We start from the raw sequence: 20,154 nt of genomic DNA, 5'->3' as shown, positions 1-20,154 counted from the left end.
CCACAGGTGCAGATCAATTTGTAAACTCCAGCGTACTGTAAGTCATGGAAGGGATAACCATGGAAGTGGAGAAAGACGGCAAGCTGCCATTCTTGGATGTTCTGTTTGAGAGGAGACCTGATGGCTCATTGGGACATTCTGTCTACAGGAAACCCACCCACACAGATTCCTACTTGAAACCTGATTCCCACCACCACCGGACGCAAAATAATTATCTCATCAAAACGTTATACCACAGGGCTCATTGCATTTCAGACCAACACCACCTGACCAGTGAATTAAAACATGTACATCTGGCCCTAAAAAGGAATGGATACTCTGACCGTACCATCCGCCAAGCTGTTTCTCCCTCCATACAGAAACAACCACTTGATACTCTGATCAAAACCATCACACTACCATATATAGCAGGCGTTACTAAAAAGATCTCCAAAATTCTAAACAAACACAAGATCCTGGTACGGTTCAATACAGTACACAAAATCCGTGACTTGATCCCTTCCGTGAAGGATGTCATTCCTGACTTACAGTACCCCGGAGTTTACAAATTGATCTGCACCTGTGGTGACTGCTATATTGGGGAGACGAAACGACATGTCTCTGACCGAATTCGCGAGCACAAATCAGATTTGAAACACGGCAGAACGAATTCTTCTGCCGTAGCTGATCACTGTTACAACACTGTGGGTGATCACGATATAATTTTCTCTGATACCAAGGTTCTTTGCAAACCCACGGGTTTTTATCAGAGATTTGTTCACGAGGCAATTCAGATTTACAAACACAGACACAATTTCAACCGAGAGGATGGTTTCAAATTAAGCAACCATTGGAAAGATGTTCTGAATCAAACCAAACATTAAACTGATTTTCAATGTTTAACACGTAGGCTTTCGCGACCAATATTATTCATAATAAAGGTTTTTGGGTTAGATCGCGTTTATTTATAAATGTGTCGTAACCCTCCACCACCCGACACGGCCAATCAGCAAAGATAAGTGTCACGTTGACAAAAGAAGTAGTGAAGTAGTGAATTATTTGTCTTTTGTCAACGTGACACTTATCTTTGCTGATTGGCCGTGTCGGGTGGTGGAGGGTTACGACACATTTATAAATAAACGCGATCTAACCCAAAAACCTTTATTATGAATGATTTTCAATGGTACAGTATATTTTTTCAAGTAGTGGTATCCCAAACTTTCGCAGATGCTTAAATTCCCTTTTCACACCATCAATATGTAAACCCACCCCCTCTCCCCCCCTCGCCGGTCTGCACTTGCTCCCCCCCTATACATCGTTCATCATGCTAAGTCCGCCAATTAAATGCAATTGTTTATGCTAATTCCTTTGTCAAGGCGCTCTGCTTCCTCTCACACAGCTTAAAGGTCGCGGTCTGAGCCTGGCTGTGTTCACTCCAGCGCTGTCCTCTAGACAGTCTGCTCCCTTCACCTGATGAAGGCCACTTGTGTTGTGGCCGAAACGTCGTGAATTTTTTGTTGTTGTTGTTTTTTACGTGACTTTACCGAATAGAACCCAAAAATATATATTCAGTTCCTTTACCCTAACGATCGTCAGGCGTTGGGTTATTTTTTTTGTTATATGCAGTTCTTCTGCTCTAATCTTCGTCGTATGTCGGGTACATTTTTTTATTATTATTACGCGGTTCTTCTGCTCTCACGCTGTAAATTGTTATTAAGAGCCAAGACGGCTGATTTTTTTGAGAAGGAGGGGGTGATGTAGAGACAGTGCGGGTGTAGAGACAGCTCGTGTGTGGAGAAAGTGTGGGTGCAGGGACAGTGCGTGGCTTAGTGGTCACGAGGGGTAATTATTACAGGGGTGGACATTAATAGAGGGCGAGTTGTAAAAAGGGGGGGACCATCTGGGAAGTTCAACAACGGGCTAGAGCGTTCCGAAAAGGGGGCATGGCCGGGGACGGAGTGAGGGTCATGCCGGGAATAAAAGGAGGCAAGAGGCAAGGTTCAAGGCTGCCGTGGGATCGGGGTCACTTGTCTTCACGCCGACCCGCTGTCTTCGCATCGTCGCTGTCTTCGTGTCGCTGTCTTCACGTCGTCGTTGCTGTCTTCGCGTCGTCGCCACTTGCGTGCCATCCCTGGCCCAAGTTATCTGCGTGTCATCCCTGACAAAGTTATCTGCGTGAAGCGTCCTAAATAAGAAATAAAGAAACCCTCTACATATTCTTAGTTTTTTCTATACAATCTATACAATCCGCAAAGCTATCACTCAAACCATGAAGAAGAACCCTCTTGAGGAGCCTTTCAAAACCATCACTTTACCCTACATTGCTGGGATCACAAAAAAGATCTCCAAAATCTTGAATAAACACAAGATCCAGGTCCGTTTCAACACATTACATAAAATCCGTGATCTGGTTCCGTCTGTAAAAGATGTGATTCCGGACATACAATACCCTGGTGTCTACAAACTAAGTTGCCTCTGTGGTAGTAGTTACATTGGAGAAACCAAACGCCATATCTCGGACCGCATTCGTGAACATAAAGCAGACCTTAAACACGGTAGGACCAACACCTCGGCCGTAGCAGATCATTGTTCTAATTCAGTAGGCTCACATGCCATTGACTTTTCCAAGACGGAGGTTCTTTGTAAGCCATCTGGCTTCCATGAGAGATTCGTTCATGAGGCTATCCACATATACAAACACAGAGACAATTTCAACCGAGAAGATGGATTCTATCTTAGCAATCATTGGAAAGATTTGATAAATCATTTCAGTTCTTGATTGATTGTTCACGCTTACAGTGCCTTTCAGACAGCATACATAAAAACAAATTTCGTCTCCCCCCTCCTCTTTTAAAAAAAAAATAGATGGACTAGTCCTGGCAAACTGCCATCGTTGCGCGTGACGCAAACGTTATTTTTATATATATAAATAAATATGCCGTTTTCAAAATAAATTTATGCAAACCGACACACCTGATGATGACCGTTTGAGTTATGGTCGAAACGTCGTGAGAATTTTTTATTGTTTTATATATATTTTGTTATTTTGTTGTTTCTCTTCAACGTGACTTTACCGAAAAAACTAAGAATATGAATTACTGCAGTCACGAAAGCTTTAAATCAAAACCCTCTACAGTTTGTGTTGTCCAAGTCATTACGTAACTGTTAACATTTTTTGAAGCACCCTGCACTAATATCTAGAAAGTCACACTGAGTCATAGGACTATTTTTTTCAAGAGGGTCCTGCATTGGGTATTTATTGAAAAATATTTTCAGTCAATTAAAGATCAGTGTTATCCAAATGGAAATAAACCTGAGCACCCAGAGAAACCCCACGCATGTGAAGGGGCAACACTCTATCCCCGTACAAATAGAAAGCGATGGCGATTAGTCCACTTACTGTACTGCCTTCTAGCCAGGGTATGGCACCTTCTTGACATCCACAGAAAGGGAGTTTCACAACATCTGTGCCGATACACGAACCCTCATGTGGCCTCTAATCCTGTGCAGGATTAGAGGCCACATGCATAGCCACCACAACCTGGCTAACAAACTGTCATCAGAATAGGTGTTTAATGTCCCAATTATTGTTTCAGCTCATCGGTGACAAGATGAACAATCCTCACAATAATTAAAGTGTGCATTAGATACTTGCACACATGAAAATTACTCTGTTTGGCTGTGTAAGGGTGGGGTAGAGTCTTAACGACACAGCTTTGATTAGACGTATGTGGTTGAACCCAAAAATCAACTATGAATCGTAATAATGGCTGTGAAAGCCTACTTGGTTTCGTTATGCAGGTTCTTACCTTGACAAAGGACACTCTGTTGGGAGAGATGGTTATCTTATTCCTCAAGCTGGACAGGAGGTCCGGTGGAACTTTCAGTGATAAGCAGCCAAACGGAAACTCATTGTTGCTGTTAAAAATGAAAACCAGACAAAACCACAACAATGAGAATGCAACTGTAAAGTTGAAAAAAATATGAGGGGGTCATGTTAGCAGTGGTGTACAACAATCACAGGATACCGAGTTAGCAATTATAGAGATGGTGACAATTAGTTTTTTTAGGATGATGTGCTAAAATAGCGCTAGATCCATTAATTAAAAATTTAGATATAATCTACTTCAGTGGAAATATCTCAGACATTTGCAACATCACTCCTACAGCCCTCAAATGGCTCAACAACCTCCACATCGACATGGAACGTTGCTAATCACCCGCCCCTACGAGAGAAGAATTTACTTCACCTGTACCATTCTCTATTCAGCAATGCACATTTCCTGTCAGGTTATGATTTTACAGATTAGCAAATGCTTAACACTCAAAATGGTCATATATAAATACGAGCGGGAAGTACCCAGCGTTGCCCGGGCGAAAAAGCCACACACATCGACTTAGACACACACACATAGACATCGACCCACACACACATGGACCTACATGCACACACATATGGACTCAAACACACCACAGGTAGAGCAATTTTCCCCCTCTGGCGAACCTTAGCGAGGAGCAGGTTGAGAACAAAGTTCTTCCCAGTACCGCCAGGTGCATCAAGTAGAAAAAAGCCTCCATTTTTAGTCTCAATGCCTTCCAAAAAATTCGTGTAGGCTTCTCTTTGTGCACCCATCAGTTTTGGTTCATTTTTATCAATAAATTTAAGAATCTGTAAACCATCATAGGATATTTCACGTTGAATTTATTGAGCAAGGGCATGCAGGATGTCCCTGTAGGGTGTTGGTAGTTCCATAGACGTGAGGTCTTTTCCACCAATGGAGTGCAGTTTGTCCTCAAGGATGCGGGCCTGCTTAAAGATGATGTAAAAAAAGGTGACGTCGAGGTTTGGATTTTCTCGTTGAGCTCTTGTCGAGGATGTCCTCACTCATGGCCTCTTTGTATTTTTGCCAGAGCCCCATGGGGTTAGATGGGCTGCAAAGTTGAAGATGTACAGTGAGGGAAAAAAGTATTTGATCCCCTGCTGATTTTGTACGTTTGCCCACTGACAAAGAAATGATCAGTCTATAATTTTAATGGTAGGTTTATTTTAACAGTGAGAGACAGAATAACAACAAAAACATCCAGAAAAACGCATGTCAAAAATGTTATTAATTGATCTTCTTTGGTTCTTTCGGTAAAGTCACGTAGAATGAGAATAAAATCATAAATTGATAAAATAAAATAACACAATAATATTCTCACGACGTTTCGGCCACAACACAAGCGGCCTTCATCAGGTGAAGGGGGCGAGACTGTCTGGTAGGACAGCGCTGGAGTGAGAGAGCCACGTTCAGATCACGGCTTTTAAGCTGTGTGAGAGGAACAAAGAGCCTTGACAAAGGAATTAGCATATAATTTAGCATTGAAATGGCTGAATGATTAGCTTGTGACTGGTCACAGAAATAGCTATGTTAAAAGTTAAAGCATACACATCCGCAGAGGCACCCATTGTTAAAAGGAATTAGCATAGAATTTAGCATTGAAATAGCTAAGTTAAGGCATACACATCCGCAGAGGCACCCCTTGACAATGGAATTAGCATAGAATTTAGCATTGAAATAGCTGAGTGATTCGCTTGTAACTGCTACAGAAATAGCTACGTTGAAGTCAGAGCATACACATTCACCGAGGCACTTAGTACAAATCAAACAGGAGAATTTAGCATTGAAATAACTAGGCGAATTTAGCATTGAAATAACTGAGTGATTTGCTAGTGACTGGTCACAGAAATGACTACACATCTGAGCTATTCACAGTACTATATAGTGAACCAATAAAAACTAAAATATAAATTACCTTCATGTTATCAATAAACTCTATATTCTCCAATCAGCTAAGCTACCAACAATAAGTCGTTATATATCACAATGCTATATGGCGAAAAAATGGGTGGATTCTTACCCTCAAATTTCCGCACCACGGATAGCTACGGGCCCCGTTCAGACGGACGAGTTCGTCCATGGTCGGAACAGAGGAGGGGGAGAGAGACAGCTGCGAGGCCCTAGTATACTCCATGTTGTAAACCATACCATTAACCGTGGTGTGAGAGGTATTAAGAGGCAATGCTGGCGAAAGAGCTGCGGTCTGAAGGTCATCGTAAAAATACAATTAATTAAGAACAGAAATGATTTAACACATCTTTCCAGTGGTTACTAAGCTTGAATCCATCTTCTCGGTTGAAATTGTCTCTGTGCTTGTATATGTGAATGGCCTCATGAACGAATCTCTCATGGTAGCCGGTTGGTTTGCAAAGAACCTCCGTCTTGGAGAAGTCAATGTCATGTGAGCCCACTGAATTGTAACAATGATCTGCCACGGCAGAGGAGTTCGTCCTACCGTGTTTCAAGTCTGCTTTATGAATGAGGCCATTCACATATACAAGCACAGAGACAATTTCAACCGAGAAGATGGATTCAGGCTTAGTAACCACTGGAAAGATGTGTTAAATCATTTCTGTTAATTAATTGTATTTTACGATGACCTTCAGACCGCAGCTCTTTCGCCAGCATTGCCTCTTAATACCTCTCACACCACGGTTAATGGTATGGTTTACAACATGGAGTATACTAGGGCCTCGCAGCTGTCTCTCTCCCCCTCTTCTGTTCCGACCATGGACGAACTCGTCCGTCTGAACGGGGCCCGTAGCTATCCGTGGTGCGGAAATTTGAGGGTAAGAATCCACCCATTTTTTCGCCATATAGCATTGTGATATATAACGACTTATTGTTGGTAGCTTAGCTGATTGGAGAATATAGAGTTTATTGATAACATGAAGGTAATTTATATTTTAGTTTTTATTGGTACACTATATAGTACTGTGAATAGCTCAGATGTGTAGTCATTTCTGTGACCAGTCACTAGCAAATCACTCAGTTATTTCAATGCTAAATTCGCCTAGTTATTTCAATGCTAAATTCTCCTGTTTGATTTGTACTAAGTGCCTCGGTGAATGTGTATGCTCTGACTTCAACGTAGCTATTTCTGTAGCAGTTACAAGCGAATCACTCAGCTATTTCAATGCTAAATTCTATGCTAATTCCATTGTCAAGGGGTGCCTCTGCGGATGTGTATGCCTTAACTTAGCTATTTCAATGCTAAATTCTATGCTAATTCCTTTTAACAATGGGTGCCTCTGCGGATGTGTATGCTTTAACTTTTAACATAGCTATTTCTGTGACCAGTCACAAGCTAATCATTCAGCCATTTCAATGCTAAATTATATGCTAATTCCTTTGTCAAGGCTCTTTGTTCCTCTCACACAGCTTAAAAGCCGTGATCTGAACGTGGCTCTCTCACTCCAGCGCTGTCCTACCAGACAGTCTCGCCCCCTTCACCTGATGAAGGCCGCTTGTGTTGTGGCCGAAACGTCGTGAGAATATTATTGTGTTATTTTATTTTATCAATTTATTATTTTATTCTCATTCTACGTGACTTTACCGAAAGAACCAAAGAAGATGAATCATTGCAGTCACGAAAGCTTTAAATCGAAATGTTATTAATTGATTTGCATTTTAATGAGGGAAATAAGTATTTGACCCCTCAGCAAAACATGACTTAGTACTTGGTGGCAAAACCCTTGTTGGCAAACACAGAGGTCAGACGTTTATTGTAGTTGGCCACCAGGTTTGCACACATCTCAGGAGGGATTTTGTCCCACCCGTCTTTGCAGATCTTCTCCAAGTCATTAAGGTTTCGAGGCTGACGTTTGGCAACTCGAACCTTCAGCTCCCTTCACATATTTTCTATGGGATTAAGGTCTGGAGACTGGCTAGGCTACTCCAGGACCTTAATGTGCTTCTTCTTGAGCCACTCCTTTGTTGCCTTGGTCGTGTGTTTTGGGTCATTATCATGCTGGAATACCCATCCACGACCCATTTTCAATGCCCTGGCTGAGGGAAGGAGGTTCTCACCCAAGATTTGACGATACATGGCCCCGTCCATCGTCCCTTTGATGCGGTGAAATTGTCCTGTCCCCTTAGCAGAAAAACACCCCCAAAGCATAATGTTTCCACCTCCATGTTTGACGGTGGGGATGGTGTTCTTGAGGTCATAAGCAGCATTCCTCCTCCTCCTCCAAACACGGCGAGTTGAGTTGATGCCAAAGAGCTCAATTTTGGTCTCATCTGACCACAACACTTTCACCCAGTTGGCCTCTGAATCATTCAGAAGTTCATTGGCAAACTTCAGACGGGCATGTATATGTGCTTTCTTGAGCAGGGGGACCTTGCGGGTGCTGCAGGAATTTCAGTCCTTCACGGCATAGTGTGTTACCAATTGTTTTCCTAGTGACTATGGTCCCAGCTGCCTTGAGATCATTGACAAGATCCTCCCGTGTAGTTCTGGGCTGATTCCTCACCGTTCTCATGATCATTGCAACTCCACGAGGTGAGATCTTGCATGGAGCCCCAGACCGAGGGAGATTGACAGTTCTTTTGTGTTTCTTCCATTTGCGAATAATCACACCAACTGTTGTCACCTTCTCACCAAGTTGCTTGGCAATGGTCTTGTAGCCCATTCCAGCCTTGTGTAGGTCTACAATCTTGTCCCTGACATCCTTGGAGAGCTCTTTGGTCTTGGCCATGGTGGAGAGTTTGGAATGTGATTGATTGATTGCTTCTGTAGACAGGTGCCTTTTATACAGGTAACAAGCTGAGATTAGGAGCACTCCCTTTAAGAGTGTGCTCCTAATCTCAGCTCGTTACCTGTGTAGTGGAGTAAGAAGGTGTGTGGTGGAGGCGGCGTGATTGCATGATCACACAGACAGTACGGGTTATCTTGGGTCAGCCTGTAGCGAAGGCAAAAACAGTATGGGTCGTGATAATTGGCTTTTTACCCTTTTATCTGGCAACAAAACTGACACCTTTTTTATAAGTAGTCATGTTTACATTGACCACAATACCTGCGGTCGGAACGCAAACAAAAAACAACTCTGATAATGTATGCACTGTCTTTGAAATTGATTGGTCCACACACGAGACAGCTTTCTTTAGAGCCTCGTATCACATGGTGTTGGACCAGAAGACGCCAAAAGGCGCACAACTCAAAGACAATGCACCATCAGAGTATGAGAGCTCGGGGTACGCATTTACACCATTGGAAACCTCATTTGCCAGTAACAAAATATGATAATTGGCTTTTTACCCTTTTATCTGCCAACAAAACTGACACCTTTTTTACAAGGAGTCATGTTTACATTGACCACAATACCTGCGGTCGGAACGCAAACAAAAAAACAACAACTCTGATCATGTATGCACTGTCCTTGAAATTGATTGGTCCACACCCGAGACAGCTTTCTTTAGAGCCTCGTCTCACATGGTGTTGGACCAGAAGACGTCAAAAGGCGCCAGAAGACGCCAAAAGGCGCCTTTTGGCGTCTCTGGTCCAACACCATGTGAGACGAGGCTCTAAAGAAAGTTGTCTCGGGTGTGGACCAATCAATTTTAAGGACAGTGCATACATGATCAGAGTTGTTGTTTTTTGTTTGCGTTCCGACCGCAGGTATTGTGGTCAATGTAATCATGACTCCTTGTAAAAAAGGTGTCAGTTTTGTTGCCAGATAAAAGGGTAAAAAGCCAATTATCATATTTTGTTACTGGCAAATGAGGTTTCCAATGGAGTGTGGGTCATGTTAGGACAGCCAGGTGCAAGGGCTGGGATGATGAGGTAACGTTGGACCAATTAAGCCACAGGACCAGCAACGGCGGTGATTGGCTGGGGCTGTTGTCAAGGGTGAGGAGGCGTTGAGATGTCTGGAGAGACAGGTGTTTGAGGACGCGAAGCGTGGGGAGGCACGTGGGCCAATTAATTAGGGGTAATGAGAATGGAGATAAATTGGGGAGACACACGAGGCAAGACGTGGAGTTGGGAGAGCTTGGAGTCAACCGGGGGAATTGAAGTGTGGAGAGTTGAGAGACAGAGTTTGGAAGACAGAGTTGAGAGACAGAGTTGAGAGACAGAGTTTGGAAGACAGAGTTGAGAGACAGAGTTGGACAGACAGAGTTGGAAGGAGAGAGCGTAGCGATAGCGAAGCTGAACAAAGACGAAGTAGTTAGCAGTGGAGTGAGCGTAGCGGAGCTGAGGAAGAGAATAGCCAGCAGTGAAGTGAGCATAGCGATAGCGGAGCTGAAGAGAATAGCCACAAGCGGAGTGAGCGTAGTGATAGCGGAGCTGAAGACGCTGTATGCGAAGTCGCTGTGTGCGAAGACGCTGTGTGCGGAGTTGCTGAGTGCGGAGTCGCTGAGTGCGAAGCAAGCGAAGTAATCGTGGGGAGTGGAGAGACAAAGGTGGCGAGCGAGTCGAGTGAAGCAGGGCGAGCGAGCCGTGGCGACCAGGATACTGTGGAATGTGGAGGACATGATGAGAATTGTAAATAAAGCGGCGTTCGAAGAAAGACTAAAGCTGTCTGAGTGAAATCGAACACTACACCTGTATAAAAGACATCTGGGGACCAGAAATCTTTCTGATTGAGAGGGGGTCAAATACTTATTTCCCTCATTAAAATTCAAATCAATTTATAACGTTTTTGACATGCGTTTTTCTGGATTTTGTTGTTATTCTGTCTCTCACTGTTCAAATAAACCTACCATTAAAATTATAGACTGATCATTTCTTTGTCAGTGGGCAAACGTATAAAATCAGCAGGGGATCAAATACTTTTCCCTCGCTGTATGCAGAAGAGCAATCTCAGTTGGGAAGGGGACCTAAAGACGCTTTTGTCATAGCTTAATCAAGATGCTGATAATCCTCAAGAATTGCACGAAGATTGGAAGCTTCCCTGTATGTTTGACAGACAACTCCTTGCACTGTGTTGAGGTCTTGGAAAGATTTTGGCACTTTGACAACATGGAGAAGCATTCGGAGAAAGCAGCACTGATTGTTGTGATGAACTGTGTAGACTCTTATTAAGGCATCAGATTCACCGTCAGCAGGACGTTGCTTCCATTATTTTTTAAGCAGTCCATGTATAGAAGGAGGGAACTGAATGGTAGAGCATGTTGGCAGCAAATGGGTCACTTTGGCACAAACCAAGGAACGCCATCAGGATAGTATGTAGTGGAGCCAGGGCTTGTTGTTGGGCATTTCCTTCGGTGAAGTAGATGCGTTGACGTTTTCGCGGTGAACTGCCAAATGGACGACTGTGGCGGAACGCTCATGGATGGGGAAACCAAGATTTCTCCAAATGGGCTCATTGCTGCTGATGTATCTTCCTTGGACAAAAGTTAAAGCTCATTTACACTTTGCCCTTCCATTTTGTAAGGCAAAGACAGGCATGTCAGAGCCTTTGATGATGTATTGGCAAACATATTTTAAGGCTTTCACAGAATTGCAGAATTCGACAATAAAGTGGGCCTGGAAGATCCTGCACAAAAGAGGGCAGTAGGGAACGATCCACTGGTTGTTAACCTTAATTTCAGAGTTAGTGCCAGGTCTGAGCGTTGTTTTAAATCCACCATGCTCAGTGTTTCTGTGACGATATAGAGGATAGGCATCATGGTCCGACTGAGTGTGTTTCAAGAAGCTGTGTGGTTAATTCTTGGTACACCTGCGGACTTGCATATATGGCGAATTTGGATTGAACTGCCCACATGGGCCATGGACTTTTTGCTTGCAGACCACATCGAAAAGGGCAGGGTCTTGATGGGGGTCAGTTAGCTCAGCACTAATTAATGTGTCAATGTCACTCGCATGAATGTTTTCCCTCAGCCATAGCAAAATGTGAGCATAAGGAAGACGACGTTTTTGCCACTGAATGGTATGCAAGTTACTGCTGGTCTTTCCAAAGACGCCGCCTTAGTTAGTCGTAATAAGCCTAATGAGGTAATCAACTTTAAGTTTAAAGACCCTTGCTAGGATGTCATGTCTGTCTGTTGGCTTTTGGTTTGGATAAAGCTCAACCTGGATCTCCTTCCATCTCGTATTGCAAGTGAAGGTGATAAAGAGTAATCGGGCCAGTGTATCATGCCCCAACGTAACCCTGGCTGTTTGACACTCTCTCGCTCCCTAACCGGGAGCCCGCACCGCACGCTGTACGTGGTGCCTCTGCGCTAACCAGCGCTCACCTAAGCCCTGCTAGGGCTGGTACTACGCTCACTAACTGGGCTGCACATAATGACAACATATTATCCGCCGTGGCCTCGCAAGCCTGGCACCACACAGTGACATTCACAGCCACTAGACATTTATCTTGGTCCAGCTGTGAAGGATGAAGGCTAAATAACTCATCTGCCCACATTCTGAGCGTTTGCATATCCGTCGATAGCGTCCTTGAGATGAGCATACTTATAGGAATAGGTTTTACCCTTTTAACTGGCACAAAAACTGACACCTTTATTCAAGGCATCATGTTTGCAATAACTACAACACAAGCAGTCAAAATGCAAACAAAAAAGACAACTGATAATAATATGCACTGTCCTTGAATTTGATTGGTCCACACCCGAGACAGCTTTTCTTAGAGCCTAGACTCTAGAGTCTAGTCTAGGCTCTAAGAAAAGCTGTCTCGGGTGTGGACCAATCAAATTCAAGGACAGTGCATATTATTATCAGAGTTGTCTTTTTTTGTTTGCATTTTGACTGCTTGTGTTGTGGTTATTGCAAACATGATGCCTTGAATAAAGGTGTCAGTTTTTGTGCCAGGGTAAAACCTATTCCTATATCTTGTTTCTGGCAAAGGAGGTCTCATAATGAGCATACTTGTGTACACGCAAGCGTTTTTGATTCAGTTGAATGTAAAAATGCGCTCACTCTCAATTTTGGCATTCTAATCCAGAACATACTGGTGAAAGAGGTTGGCATACTGTAATATGTGGTTTCCTCCTTCTCTGTCCATGATCACGAAGGAATAAAAGTCTTTAGAGGAGACAGTTGTGTGAGGATGTCTTTGTCCTGTAGCTTTGATAATTTGAGGAATCTGGACATGGTACCCATCTTGGCCTTGCGACAGTAAAATGTGGTATTGTAGGGCATCATATGCTCTGTTTGTCTCAGGAAATCGTTTTATGGTGTTGTTTTGGTATCGAAGCACAATGTCTCTATTACCATGTTCCTCACCCACCGTACGAACAGCAACCTCAACAAAAGTCGGGGCATTGAACCTCCCTGCATGCTGACTGCTTGAGTGGAAAGAAAAGGTGAAATACGACAAATTTGAAATGGTTGATTTTCGCAGCAATGTAACAAAATTATAAACGAAATGTAATCGGCTGTAGCTAAGAAAGTCCAAAGTATTTAGCAGTATAACATAGCAATCAGCATCGCAGTACTACATATCAGAAAAAAGCGTGACGAGAGCAATCGAAACAATAGAAATGCATTGAAGAAAGAAGCTAGAATAAGTCAACATTATAGAGCAGCAGTACGCACAGTTAAGAAGCAGGCTACAGTCTAGATTATATACTGCCAGTACCGCTGACTCAATTACATAAGCATTGCTATAGTCGACATAATAAGCTGCCAATACGGTCAGCAGCTTAAAAAGCAGGATACAGTCTACATGAAAGGCTGTCAGTACACTGAGGGAGGTAGAGAAGCAGGCAACAGATTATAGACTGGCATACACTCATCCTGCCCTAAAGCAATATTAAGAGTGTAGATAACAGACTGCTAGTGCACTGACGTCAATTAATAAGCAGGCAACAGGCCACATTACAGACTGGCAGTACACTGGCGCTGCTTAATAAAAACACACGTAAATAATTTAATATTTAGCAACTTTATTTGGAAATATTAGTTGTCTACACGCAAACATTACTATTGTAAGATTTGCAAACTTATTTTTATAATAATTGTTTTCTATGTACGTGAGTGTAGCGAACGAAGCAATAAATTAGTCCCTAACAATGGCGTGGTGAGGCCTAGTCCCGTGCAGAGCCCGCAACCTCACCTAGATTCCCCAACCAGCCGAGGTGGCACCTTGCAGGCTGGAGGCTGGGCCGCTACCACCGCCCACGCTACAATAATACTAAGCGCTATAATATAAATATCTACGGACTCTATAGTAGTAACTGCACACATTGGGGTGGGGGGAGAGGAGGACATCACACTGTGAAGAATAAACGTCAGCGTTGTGTATTTTTAAAGCATTTTTCACGCGAATTATATTTTTTGGCGATTGTGTGTGCGTTGATAGGGGAAACCCCTGTCAGTATTTCACGCATGCGCAAATGCGTACTTTGTCCCACGCCAAAAGTAAATAAATAAATATCGAACAAATTCGCTAATTAAACTAATTTAAAGGTGACGGACGTGAAAAAGGAATAGCGCTTGCCAACCGCGGGTCTTATGGCGTGGTACCTGGCACATTTTTTTTTTTACGTAAACCCCACCGTTTGAGAACCAAATCCCTCGCAAGCGCGTGAACACATACAGACGGACACACACACACACAAAAATACGTTTATAGGTAAGATATTCTGTATCCTAATTAATTTCCTTATTTCCTCATTTACAAGCAATGAATTGGTGTGAGAAGCTAGAAACTTAGGTTTAATAAAATAACTAAACATTAAGCATAACACAACAAGCCTAAGTAATTATACGTTCATTTGAGATGCAATTACAACCTGTGCCAAGTTCAGAGATGTTTTTAATGCAGTTCACATTTGAACCATAGAACATTTTACAAGCAAGGTATAATACAACACACCCTTGGCTGCAGAGCAGAATACAAGCAGACCCCCACATCGAGGTGGGAGGATGCAGCGCTGACCTCATTAAACCCTTCGGTCACCCGTCTTGCCCATATACCCCGAGAACACCAAACCGTAACACTACTGTCTCCGAGAGCATTCTGACAGGACGGGGAATGTATAGACTTGGATGGAGCCAAAACTTGGTGAAATTAGCCCATGCGGCAAGGTTCCACGTGTTGATGGGAGCAGTGATGTGGCTCAACAGAAGCACGCTTGTTGTTAATGCTGCAGAGGTTTGCGGATCAAATCCGGCAGGTCGTCCTGTTAATACCAAGGGTGTAACAACCGTCGTAATGCTATGCGCTGTCTGCTTCACAGTGGATATGACACATACCGTGACATAATTCGAAGACAGCAGGCCATCGTGTGCCAGTGTCACATCAATTGGGATTACACACCCAGAAATATTGTCCCCCACTGTAAACCACTACAGGGTTTGCGTGAGAAACAAAAAGGCGTTCCTTCGTGAAAATAAACTTGGACTGCAAGAATGGCATGAAGACTAAGCGTATTAATTATTTGAAGCAACAATGATTCAAAGCCGTGCTAGGTTTATGGTGGTGATTCGGGGACAGTAACAGTGAATGGCAATGCACCTTTCCCCACGCTCCGCCCGGTGGGCGAAAACAGCATGGGATCCACTGTTTGCCACTGGTGCTCATTGGCATTGAAATTAATAGTAGTCGTCTCACTAGAGCTAGAACATCAGTGAACATGGGCCCTCACAATTATAACCAGTTCCATTCTCGGTGTAATTCATTATTATTTGGCTTGTTTGTCCAGGGAAGCCTCACCGAGTCTCAAGACATTCTTTCGTGAGGGTCCTGCTAAGTTTTTGCGGTAGGGGCCAACGTTGTTGTATGTGGTCCCAATCGAGTAATTTGCAGTTAATTGTTCAACATTGGTATGTCTGGCCAATATCGGTTACAAAACATGTTTGTTTAGCTATGGGATGAAACCAGAGAGGCACGAGTGTTCCCTCTGCGCCACCCCGTGCCAATAGTTGTGTGAGAAACATATTCGTGTGGGAAACGTTGCAATGTGGCCCATGAAGTGGTGTCTCATCATCAGCTGCAGCGGTGTCATGTGAGTGACTCACGTGCCCAGGTGCTCCACCCTTCCCAGGCAGGTCGAGTAGCAGTAGTTGTATGCAATGATGATTGACGGATAGAGAGACTGGAAGTCAAGGACGAGCACTGGGCTGCTGTAGAATCGCGACTCGGGCTCCATCACTAGCGGCAGGCACTCAGCGGCTCGCATGTGTGCGCGCTGTTGCACGCTAGGGGACACTGCGATGTAGTTCAGCGGCTTTGCTACTCGCAGCATCATGGACTCCACACGAAACTGACAGAAACAAAGCCAACAAAGCAACGCAGAAGATGCAACAATTCTACGATTATTGTATTATTATTATCCTTGTTTGCTCAAGAAAGCCTCACTGAGTAATAAGCCTCTTTTTCAGGTGGGTTATGCCAAAGTATTTGCAGTAAGGAGTGATGTTGCTGTGCGTGATCCAAATTCAATGTTTTGCAGATAATTTTCAGTATTGAAATGTTTGGCCAATGGGAGGCCCATAATCGAAAGCTGCTGTTGCCGCTGCAGAAGCCTTACCTGGGATCCTCGAGACAGAACCTCATGGAACTGAATTCCAAACAATCTGGCCAATTCGCTCGTTCTGCCAATAAAATCCAACTGGTTCAGCAATTTAATATTCCCAACAACACGGCAGACATAATAGTCAACCATTTTCCACCTGCAGCACACAATATACAAATAGCAATGAGGTTATCCTTTTACCACCAGCAAAGGATACAAAACGATAAAAAATGTTTGCATATTTTAAAAGCAATACAAACTGTAACAAAACAATAGCAAACCTGAAAGGACCGGTTTTGTTGTCGAACCAATCAGATAGTGTGCGGAAGTTGAACAGTGGGTATCTCTCGTGCAACACATGATACGCCACATTCTCGAAGGAGTATATGTTCAGCGTGACCTGACAACAACCACACACGACAGGGATTCTCATGAAACGTCACTTGGTGACATCAGCATTTTCAATATAACTCAGAATATATATTTAAACTTCTTTGATCATTAACTACACAGTGGAACGTGAGCTCATCTGAAGCTGTGATAAGACAAGACCATTGTAGTCCACCTTGATCCTGAGGTGCTAAGAGGGGGAGGGAATAGAGAGGAGACTGTGTGATTATAAGGGGTGGCTATTGGAGGCAGGTGTGACCCATACCCATTGCTTCGATCTTGCCTGGCCATGACCGTTATCAAGGATACAGGGGTAGTCATCAATAATTATAAAATAAAAGTTTTGGAAGCACTCCTGCGTTGTTTTCCTTGGTTCCACTGCGTGATCCTCTTTTTTTGTCAGCTGCGACACGACTCGCTCTCGCTTCCAACACCGGCCAACATGCACAACGACTTTCTGAGGGGGTGACAAGGTTCTAAAACGACATATTGTACGGCTCCCAGCACAAAGGTACGCCAACGGACCTGTAATATCAACGTTCTGGCGTCAAGACTGGCCCTAAATACAGGCCTCCCTCTCATAAACATCCCTTATCCAGTGGTCACGTGACTCTGCAATTACGTAAATATATATTTAACATTAATTAAAATTCCCTGTACATATCTAAAATATAATTTCTAATGTCATACTAATCATACCTATCCTTTATAATACTATGCTTTTCCTACCTTTACTTTGATTAATAATACTACACTATTTCTACCTTTCAGTTGAATTGCCACTTATCCTATCTATGATATTAATTACATAACCTCTCCAGACTACAATTTACAATGCTATTCCTATCCTATCTCGCATTTACAAGACTATGTTCATCCTATAACAATAGGGTTTACCCTTTCTGGCAATAAAACAGGTGTCAAGATGTTAAAACACCAAACAGAATCCTTATTCAAGGAATCGTGTCTGCATAAACTACACGTACTTGTGGTGAACATGCAAACAAAAAACATGCTCTGATAAAATATTTATTGTCTTTTAAAATGATTGGTCCACACCAGAGACAGCTTTCTTTTGAGCCTAGTCTCAAAGTGTTAGACCAGAGAATGTCAAAAGGCAAACAGCACAAAGACAATGCACTATCAGGGCATTTATATGCCAGAATAGATAAAACCTATTGTTATATTTTAATGCTGGAGGAAGATACAAGCTGGAAGACAGTTACGAAGCCTAGGGTCCCTTATTGTGTAATCCATAGAAGAGTTCCTTATGGTGTAACTAATAAAAGTGGTTATTCTTATATTCTTGTCGTCAGAGTCATTACATTAATATTCGAATAAAGTACCGTACATTCACACTTTCATAAATTGCAAACCCATTGCCAACGTCATTTCTGACAACATTATTAAAGTTTACACCTAGATAAACAAGAGTTCAGTACTGTATAACACTGTAAGTAAAGACCAAAGTACTGTAAATATATTGGACAACTAATTTTCCATTTTTATTTCTCCTATTTTGACCTATTTTAAACAAAAAAAACATGCGTAGTGTAATAAATACTGTACCAATTAAGGGGAAGAAGCGAATATTGACCACACTGATTTCCCCATTACCAGACTTAGTCCGCTGTTTGGGGAAAAGTCCATTGTTGTCTGATCTTCAGACAAAACTCTGATTCAGCAGATTGTCCTTTAAATCCGAGATCCGTTGAATGGGGTCTGTTAATCCCAGGGTTTACTATACTAGGATCTTAATCAGTACTATGATAATCATTGCAGAGCTTATCTAAACTAAACTTTATAATACTATTTTTTATTAATCAATTAAGCAACAAATAACAGTGTAGTGTATCAGCACCGACTGGCGACCAGGAGTAGAAATTACGGGTGTACCCACCCAAGGGGAAGATCTGGGGCAATGGACATGGAAGGGATAATAACTGGGCCAAGGGTCATTGAAGGGATCCATCTTTAAGCTCCCAGAACTAACTAGATGGTTGCAGAAGGGGGGCGTTGCCAGGGCGGGGCTCGGCCCCACTGGAAGGATAAAAGGGGGCGAGAGAGGGAGCTCGAGGATGTCCGTGGGAATCGGGGTCGTCTCGTCATTGCTGCCGTCCTCGTCGTTGCTGCCGTCTTTGTCATCGCTAGATGCCGCCACTGCTAGATAGTTAGCCAGCTATCTCGTCAGCGCCATCGTTGCTAGGCGGTCAGTGTTGTGTTACATACTAGTGAGTGTAACAGTGCGAGTTATGAGTAATAAATAAGGTGCCTCTACAGTTTATTGTCTCCGGAGTCGTACATTACATTGTGTCAGAAGTGGGGTGTTATGCTGCCCGTAATGGAGGAGGAAGAGCTGACGTCCTTACGAGTGGGCCGGTGCGTACAAGCCCACGAAAATATTCAGCAATGGCCCAAGGTGACGGCTTGGTCGGGGGAGACTGAGGGGGCTGAGGAGCCCTCGTGGCGAGAGTTGGAGGTTGCAGTGGTGATGTGGGGCCAGGGCCCGCACAGGCAAGACATGGGCTGGCGGCTTCCAGGTTGGAGTCGGAGAGAAGAGGAGACCTCTCCGTTGTGGTGACCAGCCAGTGCCTGCTTCCAATGCGGCTGGCCGGGCCACATCGCAAGAGGATGCCGGAGCGACATCAGGACGTCGGCAACACCTCCAATGCCCTCCGCCCCGCCGACGACCGCTCCTCAAGCCCGAGAGACAAGTCGCGCCACATCGGACACCCAGCCTCAGCCACCATCTCACGCATCTAGGTCGTCGCCCGTGCCCGGGTCCATCACCCCTCAATTTGTCACGGCGCGCGAACGACGTGTTCTGACTATAGATGGTTGGCCGGATTCCGGTACGAAATGGAAGAAGTTGGTGTGTCGAGTGGTAGCGGCCGCGGAGGGCTCGTCGGTGGTAGCAGGATTTATCCAAGGGGTTGATACGGGTGCCTGGGCTACCATAATTTCAGATGTGATGTATTATTTGCTGCCCTTAAAGAACCATTGTATTAGGCCGGACGCGAACGCGTGTGTTCTTGCCAACGGGGGGAGCATGGGGATTTTTGGGCAAATAGAGGCGCGCATCAGGATCGGTGAGATCGAGATGTCCGGTCCTGTGCTGGATTCAAAGACGTTAGCGGTGCCTTGCCTACTGGGTACCTCCTTTTTAGGCAGTTGCCCTTTTTGCGTTCTCCAGGTAGGGTGACTGTGGCCAACGCCAGGGTCCAAGCACTGGTGAGGGAATCTGTTGAGATCCCGCCAGGCACGCAGATGTTGGTTCCTCTGCGCTACCGTAAGCAGCTGCAGTTCGCCAATTCCGAGGTGAGAGTCCTTTTAACCCCCTCGAACACAGTGCCCCGTGGCCTCACGCTAGTGAGCGCTCAGACGGCTCTGAGGAGGGACCAGGAGCCATTCCTGCAAGAATTAACCGTCGGGTTGGGCAGAGCTGTTGTCCAGGCTGGCACGGTCTTGGCTCACGCGACAGCTGCGGATTTCGAGG

The 20,154-nt window shown here is 44.1% G+C and overlaps 1 protein-coding gene across 6 annotated transcripts in view; it reads right to left on the bottom strand.

Moving 5' to 3' along the window:
• REV3L (REV3 like, DNA directed polymerase zeta catalytic subunit) overlaps positions 1-20,154 on the bottom strand; it is a 154,016-nt gene that overhangs the window by 24,106 nt on the left and 109,756 nt on the right. For all 6 annotated transcript variants that reach the window (XM_032951894.2, XM_032951897.2, XM_032951898.2 and 3 more), the window contains 4 exons: positions 16,550-16,668; positions 16,284-16,425; positions 15,772-16,016; positions 3,789-3,897 (listed from right to left, as the gene is read on the bottom strand). In XM_032951894.2, coding sequence (XP_032807785.2) covers positions 3,789-3,897; positions 15,772-16,016; positions 16,284-16,425; positions 16,550-16,668 — 615 coding nt within the window. The remainder of the gene's footprint in view (positions 1-3,788; positions 3,898-15,771; positions 16,017-16,283; positions 16,426-16,549; positions 16,669-20,154) is intronic.

This window comes from Petromyzon marinus, chromosome 11, assembly GCF_048934315.1.
Source record: "Petromyzon marinus isolate PM22_M1 ecotype Great Lakes invasive population chromosome 11, UKy_Petmar_22M1.pri1.0, whole genome shotgun sequence".
Taxonomy (NCBI): domain Eukaryota; kingdom Metazoa; phylum Chordata; class Hyperoartia; order Petromyzontiformes; family Petromyzontidae; genus Petromyzon; species Petromyzon marinus.
This window is presented reverse-complemented; position numbering and strand designations above follow the sequence as displayed.